Raw genomic sequence first — 19,234 nt, 5'->3', positions numbered from 1 at the left:
CAACCATAATTCCAAAGGCATTACCACAGTGCAGGCTGCTGGTTTATAGTTCAGAGTATTCAGAAGGGAAGGGAGACCAGGAACAGAGTTGTCCATTCCCCCATTTCCTTATTCTCACAATAAACAACTGTATGCCAGTCATGTGCCGGTGTCCATATACGTCTGTTTGGCTTATATCTTTGCACATCTTTCCTCCCTGGCTACCCTGGCTCATCTTTTTTTAACTTGGTGACTGATGGCTCTGCTTTCAAGACTCAGCAAAGATCTCACTTCCTCTAGGAAGGACCTTGCTTTATTCACTGCTATGGCACATGGTTAGGGCTCCAGAAATGTATGTTTTGATTTAATGTGCCCCTTACAGTTCCATCCTCCACTCCTGTCTCCAGCTCTGCTGTTTGTAAGCTGTTGATATTTAGGGGTTGGCAAGGAAGTTTATGTTTCAGGAGTTTGGGGGGATGGTTTAAAAAAACACTGTGCAGGTATGTCCTGCTTCACATTATAGATGTATTTTAGAAAGATTACGGGTGCATGAAATTTTTATGAATGAAATCCTATTTTTTCATTGATGTTTGTTTTCATGATGACTTATTTTAAATTGCTATTCAACTTCATTTTTTAAAAATGCTGGGCCCTAATACTTTAAAAATTAGCTTCTCTCAAGCAAACCTCTCTGTAGGAGTTTAATAATTCATACACAATTCCTTAAGTGCTGTGACATGCCTTTACATTTAAAAGAATGCTTTTGGAACTCTTTCGTAAACTAGAGATCACCTTCAGTTTTTAGGTTTTTATGGTCAGATTTTGGAGGCTCAAATGAATTCTGATTTGTGTGTGTATAGTTCAAATCAAATAGAACTATGTAGCTGAAACAAGAAAACGAAGAGTTCTCTGCAAGCTCCCCTCCCCGACCCGGAACAACCACACTGAACTCCTTTTGGCTCAGCGATTTTGCCTGCACTTGTGTGGAGTCAGAGCTGAAGCCCACAAGCCACAAAGCTTCAATGAAAGTATTTCTTAAGCCCCATTATTACTGACTGGCACGGCAAGGCTGAATCAGCATGAGGTAAGATAGTCTGTCAGCGTGCTCAGCAAATGCTGGAAGAAGACTCTCTCCTAAGGTTTCTGATTTTAAAAAAAAAAAACTCCTTCAGTATATGCCTTGAAGGATGACATGAGGCAGAGTGAGCTACAGTCTTAGTGCAAATCAAGAAAGACCCGACAAAGGAGGAATAGAGGCAGAAGGTCCTAGACCCCTTTGTACATCATCCTGTGCTTCGCCAGTCTTGGGAGATTTCCGTGGCCAGTGTGCCCATAGCAATACCATCCAAAAATAAGTTTTTTTCATTGTTGTTTGTGACTTACTTGTGCATGTTTTTTTATCTGGATTCAAGGAAAATCCTTTGGGGCACCGGCAAAAGTAGGAGCCATCGGCATTCACACACTCGTGTTCGCAGCCGTGGTTTTCTGAGGCGCAGTAGTCCACAGCTGTAAAGATTAAAACGCAGGGTTTCAGCAGAAACACAAACTGAGGTGAAGGGAATGGTAGAATGGAAGCACACTTACAATAAATATAAATAGGGACTAATATTGTTGCCCCCAAACATACCCAAAAAGAGTATGAATAAATAAATGTGAACTCAAGGCCCCTCTCCTGCAAACAGAAAAACCAGGAGCCTAGATCAAGCAATTTGTATCAGAAGATAAATGAAAGAACATATAAACCATTGTATTTAAAAGGTAAAGAAATGCAAACCAAGATGATCACAAGGTGCACTTACAGCTATCAAACTGCACAGATAGACACAAGGTAAAATCTGCAGGGACAAGGCCACATGGAAACAGAGTTACTGAGGGTGGGCAGCGTTCTCAGTTGTTAAAAATTTGGGAAGGACATTTGGCAGTGTTCACTCCGGAAATGTGACCAAACAAATTGAAAAAAGGGGAATGTGAACTACAAAATTTACCATGACAAAAGAAATTCTGGAAAATAAGATAAAATTTACTAAGGGCAAATGGGTTAGTAATTTATGAGAAAATGCACTGGCTTATTCCTCTTTAATTCTGCAGGTATTTACTGAGCATTGACCCTGGGCCTGGCCCTGTTTTAGGTGTTAAGGATACAGCAACAATCAGACCAAAATTTCAGTCCTCAAGGAGCTCATGTTTGGATGGTCGTGGTGGAGGACAGAAAATAAGATAAATAAATAGTGTAGGCTCTTAGAAGGCAAAGAGCGTTCGAGAGAAAAATAAAAATGGTGAAAAGGAATAGGGACTATGGGGATGTGGGAGGAAGGGCATGATGTAACAAAAGTGTCAGGAAAGGCCTCGCCGAGAAGGTGGCAGTTGGGCAGAGCCATAAAGGAGGCACGAGCCCAGAGGATACCTGGGAGAGGGCCGCATGTCAGGATGAGGAGAGGGTGGAGGTTGTGGTTAGGGCTAAAGTCTAAGGCACAAACTTCAAACGCACCTTCTTCCAGAATGCTCTGGAAAACATCCAATGTATACAATGTTGGATCAGGTATTAATACAGTTGTACAGAAGAAGCTCTTTTAATTGGCCTTCACTTAACCAACTCCTGATCAATCAATCCTTTTAATTAAAAGTACACTTATGTGTTGTAAATAAAATGGTTAAGGTAGGTTTATATGTTTCTTATGTTTCAGCTCTTTGAATGACATTTTTCATCAATCAACCAACCACAGGATAAGAAGCCTTCTCTGGGACTTTGATTTCTCATGTTCATTTTGCTTTTTGTGTGCACAGCCTCTGGGAAGCCACAGGGAGAGGAGAAATTGGCAAGGTGGGATCCAGGCATTCCTGGATCCTGGCCTGAGACCCCAGCCTGGAAAAACCCCAATGTGTGAAATCCCACCTTGACCTCAGGGCCGCTCGCTGGGGACAGCAGATGAGACCATCAGTACAGTGTTAAATGCAGAGCAGCCAACTTTCAGGCGCGTGAACCTAAAAGCTTTTTAAGGCCAAGAGAGTTCCAGACCATTCAACTCTGACATCCTTGGATGCATGTTTTGAGTTCTTTGCATAACTTCCTTGGTTGCAAAATAGTGCTTGTGAAAAGGGAGGCCCAGTTTAGGGGGCAGATGAATGAAGGTGATATATGTGTATGACCCCCAGAGATGCCTCTGTTATTCAAAGTCCTCATCTACGTCAACGAAATCTTTTTTTTGGCCATTTTCTCTGAAATTTCTACACTCTCCTTTTACAAACAGAAAGAGTACCAGTAGCCCCCCTGATCCACAGGGGATACATTCCAAGATCCCCAGTGACTGCTTAAAATTGCTGATAGTACCGGAGTCCCATGTACAAGGTCTGTCCGGACAAAGTCCAACCATTGTTAATATAACGAGGACGGTTTGTGTGACATCAGTGTAACCTGGCAGCCAAGGAGAGTCGGCTGGAATGTGCAGGTGTGAACAGTGATGACTTCACTGTATTAGTCAGGGGAGACGACAGATGCCATAGAGTGAGCATGTGTACTGTTTGGCCATTGCATTCAAAATGATTGAGTGAGTAGAACAATGAATCTGCATCAAATTTTTTATTAAGCTTGAACAATCCCCTGTAGAAACTATTCAGATGATTCAGTTTTGGGTGACTGATGATTGCCAGCTTCATTACAACAACGCACCCGGTCATGCATCACATCTCATGCAGAGTTTGTGGTGAAACATCAAATCACCCGGGTGACTCAGCCCCCATACAGCCCAGATTTGGTGCCCTGTGACTTCTGGCTTTTCTGAAAACTAAAATCACCTTTGAAAGGGAGGAGATTTCAGACCATCGATGAGATTCAGGAAACTACGATGGGGCTGCTGTTGGTGATGCGGAGAATTTTGGGAGGTTTGAAGGGGACTGAGGCATATTTGTCCTATGTACAGCGTTTCTTGTATCTTCTTCAATAAAGGTCTCTATTTTTCATATTACATGGCTGGAAACCTTATGGACAGACCTCGTATATTATGTTTTCTCTTATATGTACATAACTATAATAAAATTTAATGTATAAATTAGACACAGTAAGAGATTAACGATAACTAATAACAAAATAAAACAATTATAACGATATATACTATAATAAAAGTTACGTGAATGTGGTCTCTCTCAAAATATCTTACTGCACTCTACCCTTGGGATGCTCTGTGATGCAGTACCTGTATGTGCGATGAAGTGAGACGGACGACGTAGGCATGGTGACACGGCGGAGGGGTATTCCTGACCTCCTGGCAGCATGGTCACTAAGAGACTAATGGGAGATTTGCAAATCCAGCATGGATACGAGGAACAAAGGGACGATTCATGTCCCAGGCAGAAACGAACGTGATGACTCAAGGTTTTATAGCTACTCAGAATGGCATGCAATTTAAAATTTATGAATTGCATATTTCTGAAATTTTCCATTTAACATTTCAGGCCATGGTTGACAGCGGGTAACTGGAACCGTGGAAGGCAAAACCACGGACACAGGGCACTACTGTAACTCCCTGGCTGGAGTTCTTCAGCCCTGAAGGTCACAAACGACTAAAATCTCAGCACCGAAGGCAGTTTCAACGTGGTCAGCCTCTGCCTAATATGTGACAAATTGCGCAGCTGTCTTCAAGGATAATACTTTGGTGCAAGGTAATAAAATCTAAGATCGACAGGCTCTGATTTAAAATATGGTCACATTCCAAAGTTTTCTCAGCAGGGATCAGCCTACAAGGGGGTGGCTTTAGCAGAAACAGGGTATTTTAGAGAGGAGCATTTGGGTTTCAAAGTTTGTTGACAGAGTAAGAAAAACCAAACTCATCATTTAGAGAAATGGTAGAACGAATTTATTTGCTAAGTATGTATTAGACACACAAACAGAGTCTGATTCACAAAACCTCTCCTCCCCAAGGCACACCTGAATTTCTATATGCAGAATTTTTAAACTCAGAGAAGGTTTCTTACTGATTTTCGTCACAACAGGCAAGTACTGTGAGCTGAACTGTATGTCCCCCTCTCCAAATTCCTATGATAAAATCCTAAGCCCCAACTGTTCAGGATGTGACTGTATTTGGAGATAGGACCTTTAAAGTTATGATTAAGTTAAGATGAAACCATTAGGGTGGGTCCTAGCCCAATCTGATTGCTACCCTTCTAAGGAGAGAAAATTTGGACATAAAAAGAGACATCAGGGAGTGTGGACTCAGAGGAAAGACCAGGTAAGAGGGAGCAAGAGGGCAGCCACCTCCAGGTCAAGGAGAGAGACCCTCAGTAGAAACCAAACCGCTGACACCTTGATCTTGGACTTCTAGCTTCCAGAAGTGTAAGAAAATAAATTTCCGTTTAAGCCACTCAGTCTGTGGTATACGGTTATGGCAGCCTTAACAGAATAATATAGGGAGACATCTAATACTTAACATCTTGGGGGTGGAGGAGATCATGCTCCAAATGTGAGGAATTAGCTGATGAATTAAAAATCTGACCTTTTAATGTAAAAATCGATCTTCCCACCCATTGTCCCCAACTTAAATATCAACCATCTCCCCCTCACTGAGGGTAACTGATGTAGAAGAACAACTCTGAAGCTGGCAGTAATGCCGTGCTAACTTTCCATGCTATTTATCATTCTGAGTATGGACCTCAATATGATTTTTTAAATGTACCAGACACTTGACATATTATTAAATGCAAGCATTTATAAGACAAAAATTCATAAAGGATAGAGAAATTCAGATTCAACTAATGTTTAGCAATGGCCCATATATCAGACTGTTGTAGGTGCTTGACATATATTAACTCATTTAATCCTCACAACAGCACTTCGAGATAGGTATTATTGTCATCTTCAATTTACAGATGAAATGACTGGAACATAGAGAGGTTAAGAGACTTGCAAAATGCAAATAACAATAGTACTTACCTCAGAGAGCTAGTACAATTATACAAAAAATAGTCAAACAGGTCCTAGTACTTAGTAATATTCAAAAATGTAGTTTTTATTCTTATCACAGTGCCTCCCTAATCAGATAAGGTTTAATTTGGGGGGAAATGGATACCTTAATGCTATTCTTTTGTTCCACAATCATTTATTTGGCAATTACTATGCGTCAGGCATGTGCTAAACCCTGGATGGTAATAACTAGCAAATACCACCTGTAAGACATCTTAGAAAAAAGACAGGAAGGAGAAATCAAGCTCTCAGCACGTACTACCGAGGCAGCAAAACTGGGGAGGAGCAACTTTCAGGTTTTGACTTTATAGCCATCTGTACTGACTTTTTCTGTATTAATAAAAAAAAAAAGCTTGTAATTTAAAATCCCATCAAGGAGAAAAGACTTAAAAAAATGCTTGAGATTGGAATCAATTGCTCAACTTCAGTCAATGATTCAAAAAAAAAATATGGCAAGTCTACTTATTGAAACATGAAAAGTACAAATGGCCTCTGCCTTCAAGGGTTTCCAGTCTGCCTGGGTAGATAAGATACAAATCAGGACCAAAGTTACCCTGAGAGACAAGGCTGTCAGTAAACAGCCGCTGAGCACACAGAGCAGAAAATTCACCCTCAAAGATATAAACACCTTTTGAAAAATGTATAGTGTCACAGTGACAGATGGTTACTAGACTTATTATGGTGATCACTTCATAAGGTATATAAATGTTGAATCGCTATGTTGTACACTTAAAACATACATAATATTGTATGTCAACTGTAATTAAAAATAATTTTAAAAATATTTTCAAAATGTATACTTTGGGATAGAAATTAACACAGCTTGCCCTGACCTGTGTAGCTGAGTTGGTTGGGCATGAGATTGCAAAGCAAAAGGTCGCCAGTGCGATTTCCAGTCAGGGCACATGCCTGGGTTGCGGGTTTGGTCCCTGGTCTGGGCGTGTGCAAGAGGCAACTGATCAATGTTTCTCTCTCACACTGATGTTTCTCTTCCTCTCTTTCCCATGTCTCAAAAAATAAATAAAATCTTTAAAATAAAGAAAAGAAATTAATATAGCTTTTGTGGCAGCTGATGAATGACAAACACAGGGACTCAAATAGAGCAAAAGGAGGACCTTAGTCAATAATCCACCCTTGATCAGCAGAATGTGCAAGCATTGATAAATTTAGTACTGGCCACAGTGAGATGAGCAGTTAGGGAGAAGAGACACTGGCACTCAAATTTAACATCCTTCCAACTCAAAAGTGTCAAGACGTTGTCTATAAACCCTGAGTCTGGCTAAGAATTGAATTTCCACAGAGGTCACAGTCAAGATTATGGGATAAGTCAAAGTACTAGAACCACTGCCATGAAGTGCTGGAACTGAAAGCTCATTGCGTCCATTCAGCAATAGCTGAACACGGAGAATCTCTACTGAACATCTTTAAGTGAATATTGAGATTTGCTGTCCCTACTTCCTCACCACTTACTTCCTACTCCTTGAAAGCTGCCCCCGTTGATCATTGTCAGTGGTCCCCTGGTTGTCTTTGTGCCCCTGATGCCTAGCAGAGTGTCTGGCAGAGAGTTCTGAAATGTTTGCTGAGATGAATCAATTACCCAACTTGATGGTTTTTTAAGTTCTGTTCCCTTTGGCCTTGTTGGCATGTGCCATTAATATTGACCTGGCCTAGAAATAGCCATGCCCACCACACTCCATGACTCTTCTCATTCTCCCTCCCTTACCCCTTCACTCCCCTCCCCACCTTAGGCCATCCCTTCACAGAGATTTTTCCTGCCCCTGCTTTTCCCTTCTGCTCCCAACATGTGGTTACAACCCAAGGCTCAGACCTTCACTCTCTCCTCACTCTACACTTCAGATATCCAGGAAATGACGATAATAATTTGTAGAGTAGTAGTAGCAGTAATTGCCTGCTGTGAATTAGGAGCTTTACTCATTCTCTTATCTAATCCCACAAAATCTCCTTACTCTACATTACAGATGAGAAAAGTGCAGACGTTAAAGGGGTTATGCCAAGACACAGGACTAGCAAGTAGCAGAACTGGATTTGAGCCCAGGACTTACTCTGTTGAAGGTCCAGATGCCCTCAAAACGAAAACACGTAAACATTTAAAATGAAAAGCACATGGAAATTAAAGTGTGGAAGAACAAAAGGGACTACGCTGCTCCCTGTCTGTGTCATTGGTTCTAACCTCTGCCCATCGGGTGAGTGCTGCTTCTGCTCCCTCTCAACATGTCCCTGTTGGTGACCCACCTCAACTTCAGACTCACCTTGTCTAAAACTACTCATTGCCGTTCCTAAAAATCTGTCCCCGTCCTTCTTCCTTCACTGTTGCCCTCACTTTCAGAGTCGTGGAAGCTCAAACTCAGCAGTCTCTTGTGACTCTTTCTTCCCCCCTTTATTTATAGCACATTCTTTCGTCCTTTACTCCTTCCCTCTCCACTCCTGCAGTCACCACTCAAACCCTGGCTCTTGTCCCTTCTCATCTGATCATGACCATAGTCTCCCAGTCGGCTTTTCCATCCCTCACCATCCTTCTCCTGGAACCCATCCCTCGGTTTACCACAAGGTTGTTTCCCAAGATGAGGCTTTGCGTTTGTGGCTCCCCAATGTAAGTCCTTCAGCAATAGCTCTTTTTCACAGGTAAAGTCCAGACTCTTGGATGGATTTTCAAAGCCCTGAACAGTCTGGTGTTCCTCCTGGTATCTGAAACTTAACCTCCTACCTGCAGGAATTCTCTGCTTCAACACAGCTGGTCTTCTCAACTGTTTAAGTCAAGTTTACGAACCTTAACCAGCATGATCATATCATTTTTTGTCAACCTGGAACCCCTTTGAAAGTGAAAGGGAGTGCCATGGAGAATGGAGCCAACATAAACTGAGACCATCGTGGATTAACTGGGAATTATGGTCACCATATTTTTAATGTGCCCTGCCCAGCTACACACAAGCCACACAGACCAGCTGCTAATGGGATTATTATAAGATTCCTACCAGCCTTTACTCTCTTCTCTAATTTCCTGCTCTAAGACTGAAAGCTAGGGGTCTTCATCTTTGACAAGTCCCTTCAGATTGACATGCTCAGGTTAAGCTGCCTGTTTAGCTTTCAATTTGGTGTCCTCCCTGAGAGTCTCTTCCTGACCTACCAGCTCTCGGGAGCACGGCTTACCCCTCCTAGCCCAGCCTCAGCCCCCAAACTCTGAGAGCACTGCCACCTCCACACCATCGTTGTCCTTCATGTCTCCCTTTGCCTTGGACATCTGTCCACTTGCTACCCTTCCTTCCTTGCCCAGATCTTCCCCGCCCTAGCCCTTAGGATGTCCCTTTTCTTTGGCCTTCTGTAGCTTCTATTACCTCTATCATTTGCTTTGGGCTCAGTACAGCCCCATCGAGCAGCAACTAAACTTTTGAGAATTAGTTCAGTCTCTAACCAAGACCACTGTCAACAAAGGTCCACTATTGTTTAACCATCTCAGTCCCAACCCCTAACAGGTCACGCTCCTGGTTGAGAAGGAAGATGACAGGCATACCTGATGGATAAGACCTGGCTCACACATAGTCCCTCCCACTTTACCACTCTTCGGTTTGACTGCCCCTCAGAGGAAAGGAAGACATTCTTAGATGCTGATAACAGCAGCAAGAGAAATACCATCTCTAATAAACACAGCCCACAACATCTCCCTGGCAACCACAGCATCAACTTCATGCTTCTTGCTCTCCAATAAACGTCAAATTCCAGAAGTAACAGCAAAACCCTTTGAGACACAAAGATTCTCTACTATACAGGGACAACCAAGCAATTATTTGGCAACACTCAGACTACTGGGTCCCTCACTGCTCTCCAGTGTCCCAAGGGCCGAGGCAGCCCTCCCGCCCCAGCATGGCCCTCGCTGCCCCCGTCCTACCAACTCACTGTGATCGGGCTCTCCCTGTCCCTTCCCTCAGCCTGTTTGCTAAAGCTCATCCATGGGTCTTATTCTCAATGGCCTGGTGTCCTTCTGACCCTGTAGCACTCAAAGTTTCTACTCATTCAACGACTGGTAAGGGAAAAAGTATATGTAAAACAAAACCGATAGCATGACCCCATTTTGTTAAACATTAAAAAAATGTATTGATGGTATATATTTACATGGGGGAAGAGTCCAACAGATAATACAACACACTATTAGTGATTGTCTCATCCATTTAAGTTCCTTAACGGAAGTGTATTACTTACATAATAAAAATTAATGAAGCAAAAAACATGAGTGGGTGTTTACTGTGTTGTCTTCTTTTGGCCAGTGTTAGTGGATATGGTACCCTGCCACCTATCATCGTCACCACCAGCAGATTAAGGAAGGAAAAAAAGTAGCTCTGATGCTCAGGAGACCAATTCCATTTATGGATCTCTAATGAGGGAGGTTTTCATCCCCGTCAGTGTGTGACAGCGAACTCACCAACCTACGGTACTCTCACCCCTCGTCTGCAAGGAGCAGGCCGTAAGCTCCACTTTATGTTTTGCTGCTTTTTACTTCCACATCTTTACCTGAAATCAAGGTAGCTGGATAATGTATATTCTATGTGCCAAAAAAAAAAAAAAAAAAAAAAAATCATTCACTATGTTGTGGGAAGCAAGACATAATGGGATACGGAAGAGAAAATGAAGGATTTAGAGTCAGAAAATGTTGGTTCCAATTCTCATATCAGTGGGGACCTTTTCCTTCTTTTCCTTCCAGATTTTCAGAAGTTTTCAATTCAGTTTATTTAACACCAGCTATTTGCCAGGCACTGTTTGTTCGTGGGAGGATAAGGCTGTGTATGTGTGAAGGGCTTTGCAGACACACTGGGAGGTGCCAGTAGGGATTTGCTAGCCTGCTCTGCAGCTGCTGAAGAGAACCATTTCCCATCACTGTAGAAACCAAATGTTGCCCCCCTCCTCCTACCTCTCACCAGGTTGTGGAGTCACCCAAGTGGAACTCTGCTCAACTGATTGAAGGTTCCACACACTGCCCTTGACACCCCATAGCTGGAGCCTCTATTTGAGGCTACTTTTCATTTTCTCTGGCCATGGTGTCTTATTACAGTGGCTGGGCTTCTACACCTGGCAGTCTGTTGGCCTGTCACTGAAGGGCAGGTCCAATACTTAGCAGGAAGGCTGCCGTGTCTTGGAGGCACTGTCACCAGGTGAGCTTTATGTATGTGACACATCAGCTACATTTAAGTCCCGAACATACCCTTACGTTTCCACTTGCTGAAAATCTGCCCAGTCCTTTTCAAGGACCGCAGTAACAGACAATTAAATTTACACAGATTATCATAAATATGCCTTTTGCTGAGGACCCAGAATGAGAAAATGCTAATCTCAGCCATAATTGAAGTCTTTAAAATTCCAGTTTGAACGACTAGACCAGAGGACTGAGCACTTTGTTAAAGCTCAAAGGAGAGCAATTGGATATGCTGGGGGGAGGGCAGGGCCTCCCTCCCCCTCCTCCCAGTGATTTCTCCCTAAGCGACGCTGGGGGCGATACTCACCCACACACTTTTTCCCGTCCTCCGCTAGGGCGTAGCCGCTGTAGCACTGGCAGACGAAGGAGCCCAGCACGTTCACACAGAGCTGCTCACAGCCGTGGTCCTCCGCCGCACACAGATCCTGGACTGAGACAAAAGCACGCCATTAGAACGCAGCGCTGAAGGAGGCGACCCTCAGCACAGGGCCGTGCAGCCAACAACCTTACAGCTTCTGCTGAAAGAGCTTTTGAAAACATTCTAAGCATTGATATGGGATCACAGTAGAAAACTTAGGAAACACAGAAAAACCTACAGAAGAAAACCTCCCTGTAAGCCTCCCGCCAGTAATCCTGCCACCCAGGGGCCACTGCTGTTAACAGTTTGGTGACTTCACATACAGACACACATACATATTTTCAAAGTTGAAGCCATTTGCCTCTATTCGATGCATGAAATAATTTAAAACTCACACCAGCTTTTATTTTCCTGTGTCAGTGAAAGTGCTCCGAAAACATTTGGCGTGAACTGTGAGTTACATGAACAGGCATTTGCACTTGTTTGCATCAAATACCATTCCTACACTTCGAGAACCAAAATGCTTTGTAGTCAGTCTCAGCAATTTTTACAGAAGCGATCTGGCGCTGGCTTTGACATTTTGCAGATGAGGAAGCAGAGAGGGGCACAGAGGAAAGGCCTGCTACTCCACCAAAAACATAGCAGGTCTAGGAGTAGCCCCTAATTCCCAAGCCTGCACCAGCCCCTTTGGACATACTCCTCCTCATTCCACGTGTCTACCAAAAAGATCTTTGAAAATGCTTTTCGCACTCTATGCATTCATCCCAGAACAAATGAGGAAAATGGGAAGCCAGAGGAGGTTAGGATGGTAACAAAGATTACTAAGGAGAAACTGGATGTATGGCTATTTGTGGTTGGTCCTATTTTGGTCAAATATTTATCCTATGTCTACGAAGCGCTGAGTCCTGGCTTTTTATTCAAATGCAATGTAAGAATGAACTACAGAAACGCACTGAAGGTAGTGGGACTAAGAATATATCAGAGGATGAAAAGGTTAAAGGCATTTTCACTCTATCACTGATTCAGTCTCTCCTTTGCAGAAACAGGCTGACATTTCACAGCAAGGAGAATGGTTTGGATTCATAACGAGCTCTTCCAGTAACTTCACCATTAAAGTTGGAGAAAAATCAGAGAGCATTAAAGGGATTGAATACATTAAAAATAATTTTCTAACATTAATATGTCAGCTATGGTTAAAAACTCTGTGAACTAGAAAGCTTGATTAATCTCTGAATTCAATAGCTATACTTCAGTGTAATTTCCCAGGTCTTTGAGTTTTATAATTTATTATGCTTTTAGATAAATATAAAATACCAAATTGACAAAAAGATAAAAGCTGATTAATTTGTCACCTATTAAATTCATTATATAATTAAAAAATAGAATCTATAACATAACATTAAAAATACTTAAGTCTAACATTTCACAATTAAGGATTCTGGTTATTTGGTTTTTTAAAAAAGATTTTTTTATTTATTTATTTTTAGAGAGAAGGGAAGAAAAGGACAAAGTGAGGGAGAGAAACATCGATGTGTGAGAAAAACATCGATGGGCTACTTCTTGCACGCCCCTAACTGAGGACCTGGCCTGCAACCCAGGCAGGTACCCTGATTGCGAACCTGCAAACTTTCGGTCCACAGGCTGGAGATCAGTCCATTGAGCCACACCAGCCAGGGCAGGATTCTGGTTTTAAAATGCTAAAAGAAGTAGTTTCATTCCCTAATCAATAAAGTACTCAAAAATTTTAGATGCAAAGTCCTTTATCTCTTATAGATATCTTTAAGATATTTGTATCTTAGATTTCCAATTGGGAAATCCAACTAAGACTTCCAGGGATATAAGGAAATTAGATATAAGGAAGGAATTTAGATATAAGGAAAACACCAGTAACAAAAAAAAAAAAAAAAAACCCCTTCAGCTCATGCAAAAATTAATAGTGAATAACTGAAGAATAACAAAATCTACAGTTACAAGCCTAGGCCAGAGACCTAAAGAAAATTGGAATTACAGGCTATTCTTCATTTATCCAATAAATGAAGCACGTACTTTGTCCCAGGCACAGGGGATATAGCGGTGAACCAAAGAGACGACGGGCTTCCTGTAATCACACAGCTTGTGTTTTAAGGGTTAGTAATATGAAGCTCTAGGAGGAGCGTTCCTGACTGAAAGGGCTGCCAACACAAAAGTCCTGAGGTGGAATAAACCAGCCCATCTGAGAACTGGAAAGGCCAGAGTGGCTATCAGATGCACCCTAAGTAACTAAAATACAAGATAAAATATGCTAGAAATCCATAAGCAAGACACTGACAATATAATAGGAGTTCAGAGAGGGGAGGAGTTACTGCCAGTCAAAAGTGGGTCTGAACCGGCTGGCACGGAAGCACGAGAGAATGGAGAGAGGGATGTGGCCCCAGACTGAGGGACTGTGTGAGTAACTACAGAAATGGAGGAGAGAGGACAGGTGTGGTAGCTGAATTTCACTCCAGGAAGTCCAAGGGCAGTAGCAGAAGGGAGGGTCAGAAGGACAATTGACACCAGGTGGCAGAGGGCCTGATTGTAGGCTGAGAGCTCTGAACTCCATTCAGCAGGCAATGTGGACAACACAAGGTCAATTCCTTACCATAGAAGACAGGTGGTTTCACCTGTTATGCTTTAGAGGCATAAATCTCAAAATCACAGTTGCTCTCAGCTCTGGGAAATGGAAAGTGTTACCATTAATAGCTAATTATTAATAAGAAAGGAAGCAAAGGGAATTGGACATTGTTAAGCATAATCAACCAGGGAGCATAAGCCTGTTTGTTTCATCAGGAAGCTGCATTCACACACTCCAGGGGATCTCTGCATCCCCGCCCCCCCCACCGAACCAGAGGGGATTAACACTGGATTTTGGCGGGGGAGCAGGGCCAGGGAAGCACATACACGCACAGAAGTCAAAATGGCACAGGAGGATGTGTCTGACCACAGAGGATAGTCAGTCTAATCTGGGAAAGGGGTCACTGGTTAAGGGTTGGATCCATCAGAAGCCCACAAACCTTTAGGAAGCTGATTTGTTATTTTTGAAAAAAAAAGTTCCTGGTCCTAATCCCAGGGGAACAGAGAGAGAGAGAGAGAGAGAGAGAGAGAGAGAGAGAGATATCTCACACACCCAGTAATACCCTTGCCTATTTGTTCACATGCGTGCGTTCTCTCTCTCTCTTTCTCTCTTTCTCTCTCTCTCTCTCTCTCTCTCTCTCGCCAGAGAACACACATGACTATGTGGGTCTAGCAGCCAATCAACCCTCAGTAGATCGCACAGGCCCTAAAGGACTAGGCTTTAATATGAAACAGAAACTCTGGATGCTGGCCTTTGTGTTGGCCTTGCTGAAGACAGGGCTGGACTTTTTCCATGGCAGGGTGGACAGAGATGGGACACAGAAAACGCAGGTGGCAGCTTCCGTTTCCACCCAAATAAATCTTGCCACACCACAATCTCCTGTGCTTGGGTCCATGAAATGCTTCTCTTGCAATCCCGAGGGACAGCCTGATTTCCACCGGCAAGAAAAGGACTTCCAGCACAGTTCAATGGAGACTGTTGCTCTTTTGGGGAACAGCTGCAGTTTTCCAAATTTCAGGCTGAAGAGCTTTGGTTTGCTTGAATTGATGGGAAAATTAACCTCTTGAAATGAGGACCTTCAACTGTTCTTCAGAGCTTTAGGCTTCACCTACCAGCTGTCAGTGCACCCCTGTGCTTTTCCCTCTGGGCATGCATCACCATGTCAGTCACCTAGGCCTTTGTGCAGTGATGTCTTTACTGTGTCTCCCTTGCGAGACTCTGCGCTCCCTAATGGGGAGGGGAGCTTCCCAGCACAAAGCCTTGATGGCTGGAAAATGGTGCCCCAGCACTCTGGACCAACCTACCCCCGCCAAACGCCAAGCCCATCTTTGGAGACAGGGGACAGGAGCTTCTCTATCTGGGTCCTCCCTCCCCTTTCTCCACTTGAGCCGCTCTTCTGCAGGGCCCGCACACCGCCCCCCAGCCCCCACTGTGTCCAGCAGGAACCTGCCTAGCAGTGGTTTAGGGAGGACTGGTGACTTTTAGTCTCTTATTTATAACTATCTGTTTTCAAATTTTCTAACAGGAGTTTGTAACAAGAACTTTCATAACAATGCAAAAACTCAGTGCCTTACAAAAGAATTCCTTTGAATTTAGCATTTCAAAAACAATGAACCAGGACCTTGCAGCAATGATCTTTTCTCCAGAAGACTTCCCCCCACAGGGTAGGTAGAAAGAGGCAATGAAATGCTTGTCCCTTTCAGAACAGGGCTGGACACCCAACAACTGCAAGGCTCCTCTACAGAAGCAGCAGTGCCCAGCCCCCACTGCCCTTGAGCACCATCTGGGGCCCCTTTGAACATTCGGATGCCCAGCACCCCTGCCCCCTACTTCCCTAAATCGGACTGTTGGAGGGTGGGGGATGCAAGCAGCTCCCAGACAACTCCAGTGAGCAGCCAGGTTGAACGTCCTTGGACCTACTGGATAAAAAGTCCTCACAATCCTCCGAGAGAAAGGTGCCCAGACCCAGAAGTCAGCCCTCCCTTTATTAACTGAGTCCACCAAGCTCAGTTTCCTCCTTTGAACAAATCTGAGAATTATTGCTGTCCTTGGTCCCCTCGGATGCTATGTGGGGGTGCTAAGTGTGGTCGGAACAGGATCACGGCTTGAATTCCCGAAGAAAAGCCCCACAAACAGCAAGCTTGCCAGTTGGCTTCGTGGCTGTTGTCTCTTCATACTGTTTCTAGAACGCTGGCGATTTATAGCCACTAATGATCTGTACCGCCCCAAGGGAAAGCATTGAAGGATAAATTTAATTAAACAAAGACAAAGGAATAAATACAGACTAGGTTCTGACAAAACAACTGTTGTTTTTTGGCAGTGCTCACTTCCATTTAAAACAAATACAGATGTTTTGGATAATTCTTTATGCTTTTGAAAAACAGCACTTCTTTTTCTTTTTCTCACAGCCCAGGAGGATTTCACTGAAGGGTGATAAAACCGTGGGGTGGGGGTGGCAGAAGCACTGGAATTCAGAGTTCCCACTACCCTTCCAAATCTTCTTTACCTGGTGACCCCCACTCATGGCTCACAGCTTCTGTCAAATGTCACCTCCTCCAGGAAGCCTTCTCCAGTTTGGCTGGGTTCCTTCCTCGGACTCCCTAGCACCATACATATGGTTCTGCATTTTCCCTATGGTGTGGAAGGACCTGATCATAATCTGTCAGCTTCACTGGCATGCGATCTTGGTCTGCCTCAGTTTGGATTTCCCAGAGCCTAGCACCGTGTCCTAGTGCACGTAGTTGGGGCTCTGTAACTGCTCATCTGCTGAATGAATAGTGGCAAAGGCCCAGCCCCCTGCCTTCCAACACTAGGATGTTCCTAGAGTCCTAAAAATACTCTCTTCCATTAGGAACGGCATCATGGGAAGATGAGTGAGATGGGAACAAAACTCCTCCCTCTCCTCATCCCCAGCAAGAGTTATTCCCATACCAGAAGAGGGTTCAGAGCACAATGACATCTGGGAACAAGCTCCCAGCTGCAGTATTATCACAATGGCTAATGACCTGCTGCCTTGTTGTCTGCAGCATCCCTGGTACCTAGCATAGCACCTGGCACATTGCAGGTGTTCAGTAAGTACTTGTGAATAGACAAATGAACCCACGTCCATGTTACACAAACACAGGGTTGACCGGTGTTCCTCGCTGAACAATCCTAACTGGGCTGTAAGCTCTGACACAAACAGGGTGATGTTATTTTCTCCCGGGGTGCTGTATAATACCGTGCATTTCATACAGCAGGTGCTTAGTGGGCATTTGCTGATTTGACTTGACAGCCACCAGCCGGTTAGAGGTTCAGGTCCCCCCCCCATAGTTTCCCTTAGCACAACTATAATGTAACACTTAATTTGCAGTTGATTATTTAATGTCTCTTTCCCCTGTCATATGAGGTCAGTACTTATTGTACTCAGCCTTTTAGCTCAAATATCTAACAGGGTGTCTGGCATACAGTCAGTTTTTAAAAATATATTTGAATGGCTAACTGAATTAATTTGTCAAATTGTTCAAAGTGCTGCAAAAACAACAGTGAATAAAATAGATTAAAAAATCAATCGATTGATCCCTGTCCCCATGGAGCCAGCAGTGTGTGGGAGCCAACCTCAACTCCCTGGACAGACTGTACACAGCTCTTCCCAACTCTGTGTTCAGTGAGGCCAAGTGCATTTCTTGGAATCAGCTGCAATGGCAGTATTTGTACCACAAGAATTGGTGAACATTACAAACTAGAGCTTCTTTCCCTGGAGATCTAGTTGTTAAGCACTTACCAGCACACCCTGACAGGGGCCAAGCATAAACAAAATAAACAGGTAAAACCATATGTTACGTTAATGTTATAAGTGCTATGGAACAAAATTAAGCAGGAAATAGCATAGTCAGAAGACAATCTCACTGACAAGATTATTATATTCATGGACCTGAAGGAGGTACTATGAAAAAGTAAGGATCGAGGGACTTGACCCTTGCAGGGGGAGGTAAAGGGCAGCTGTGTTCCTTTAGACAGGGTGGGATGAGGTGATCAGATCGAGTGAAAGAATATTGTCTCCGAAGCCAAACCTGGCTGCAGCTGGGTGATTTCTGTCAGATTTAATTTTCATAGAGGTTAAACAATTAACTGCCGAGCACAACTCATTGCAGGGCTACACAAGATAACAAAGCTCCTGAGAGACGGTAGGTCCTCAGCAGGTGTTGGCCTCCTTATTTGCTAGACTGGGATAAAGCAGGGTCTTACAGCACAATTCTAATTAGTATCACTTTATTGGGTGCCTATGAGAACCTTGCATATGGACCTTAGATTCAGACATCTTTAAATAATGCCATGTATTTTTGACTAAGTTTTGGTTTGTGAGCTTTATTCTGAATTGACCTGATACAGCAAAGTAGGCAATTTTGAATTTGGTAACAAAAGATCACACCAAGCTCAAGCAATGCCTTGCCAGAGAGCAATCCTTAGCACGGAGCTGAGAGTCAGCAAAAGTTGCTTGTTTCTCTCAGTTCCCAGAGAATTTTAGCGATGTTCACTGCATCGGCTCAGTCTTCCCGGGTGAAATAAATTAGTGAGGATTTGATGACTAAGAGCCCCGAAGTTGTGCACAAATCCATCTTAGCTTTCCCACCCCGAGGCTCTCCCGTGCACCGAAGATTTAAGTGCCTTCCTTCATTTGTGATCTCAAAACCCTGGCGTAGTGCCTTGGCCCAGAGGACTTGGAAAACTTTCATCTGGTTACATTGGACAAGGAGCACGGGACACAGACTGTGGTTGCTGTGGCTGACATCATCGTGGGCGAAATCAAAAGGCTTTTACTGACTTTTCAGAATTTTAGACAAGTCACATTGCTTGCCGTTGACACCAGTGACAGTTGAGTTAAAGCCAAATGAACACCTTTAAAGACACGCTCTGCTTTTTAAATAGCTCCTGCTGTTATTTAGCCTGAGAGGTATAAAAACCAAAAATTATCTATCACAGCAAGAAAGAAGAGAAATGTATTATTAGGGCTGTTATTCCACTCAAGTGGGAAACAATGGGATTTCTCCCTGCTCACACTCAAGAGCTCTGTCAGAGTTACGGCAGGCAAAACCCAAGTCTGCATTTGGGAGCTGGTTCCCTTCTCTTATCACGTCTGAAAGCACTAATCCTATTTTGACAGCTGCT

At 43.5% G+C, this 19,234-nt stretch overlaps 1 protein-coding gene across 1 annotated transcript in view; it reads right to left on the bottom strand.

The window, feature by feature from the left end:
- The window catches only part of MATN2 (matrilin 2), a 123,516-nt gene that overhangs the window by 41,106 nt on the left and 63,176 nt on the right, over positions 1-19,234 (bottom strand). The window contains exons 5-6 of the mRNA XM_054590306.1: positions 11,443-11,565; positions 1,363-1,485 (exon numbers count right to left, since the gene is read on the bottom strand). Of these exons, the coding sequence (XP_054446281.1) occupies positions 1,363-1,485; positions 11,443-11,565 (246 nt within the window). The remainder of the gene's footprint in view (positions 1-1,362; positions 1,486-11,442; positions 11,566-19,234) is intronic.

Source organism: Pteronotus mesoamericanus, unplaced genomic scaffold (assembly GCF_021234165.1).
Source record: "Pteronotus mesoamericanus isolate MK-2021 breed Mesoamerican mustached bat unplaced genomic scaffold, CSHL_Meso_final scaffold_174, whole genome shotgun sequence".
Lineage (NCBI taxonomy): Eukaryota > Metazoa > Chordata > Mammalia > Chiroptera > Mormoopidae > Pteronotus > Pteronotus mesoamericanus.
This window is presented reverse-complemented; position numbering and strand designations above follow the sequence as displayed.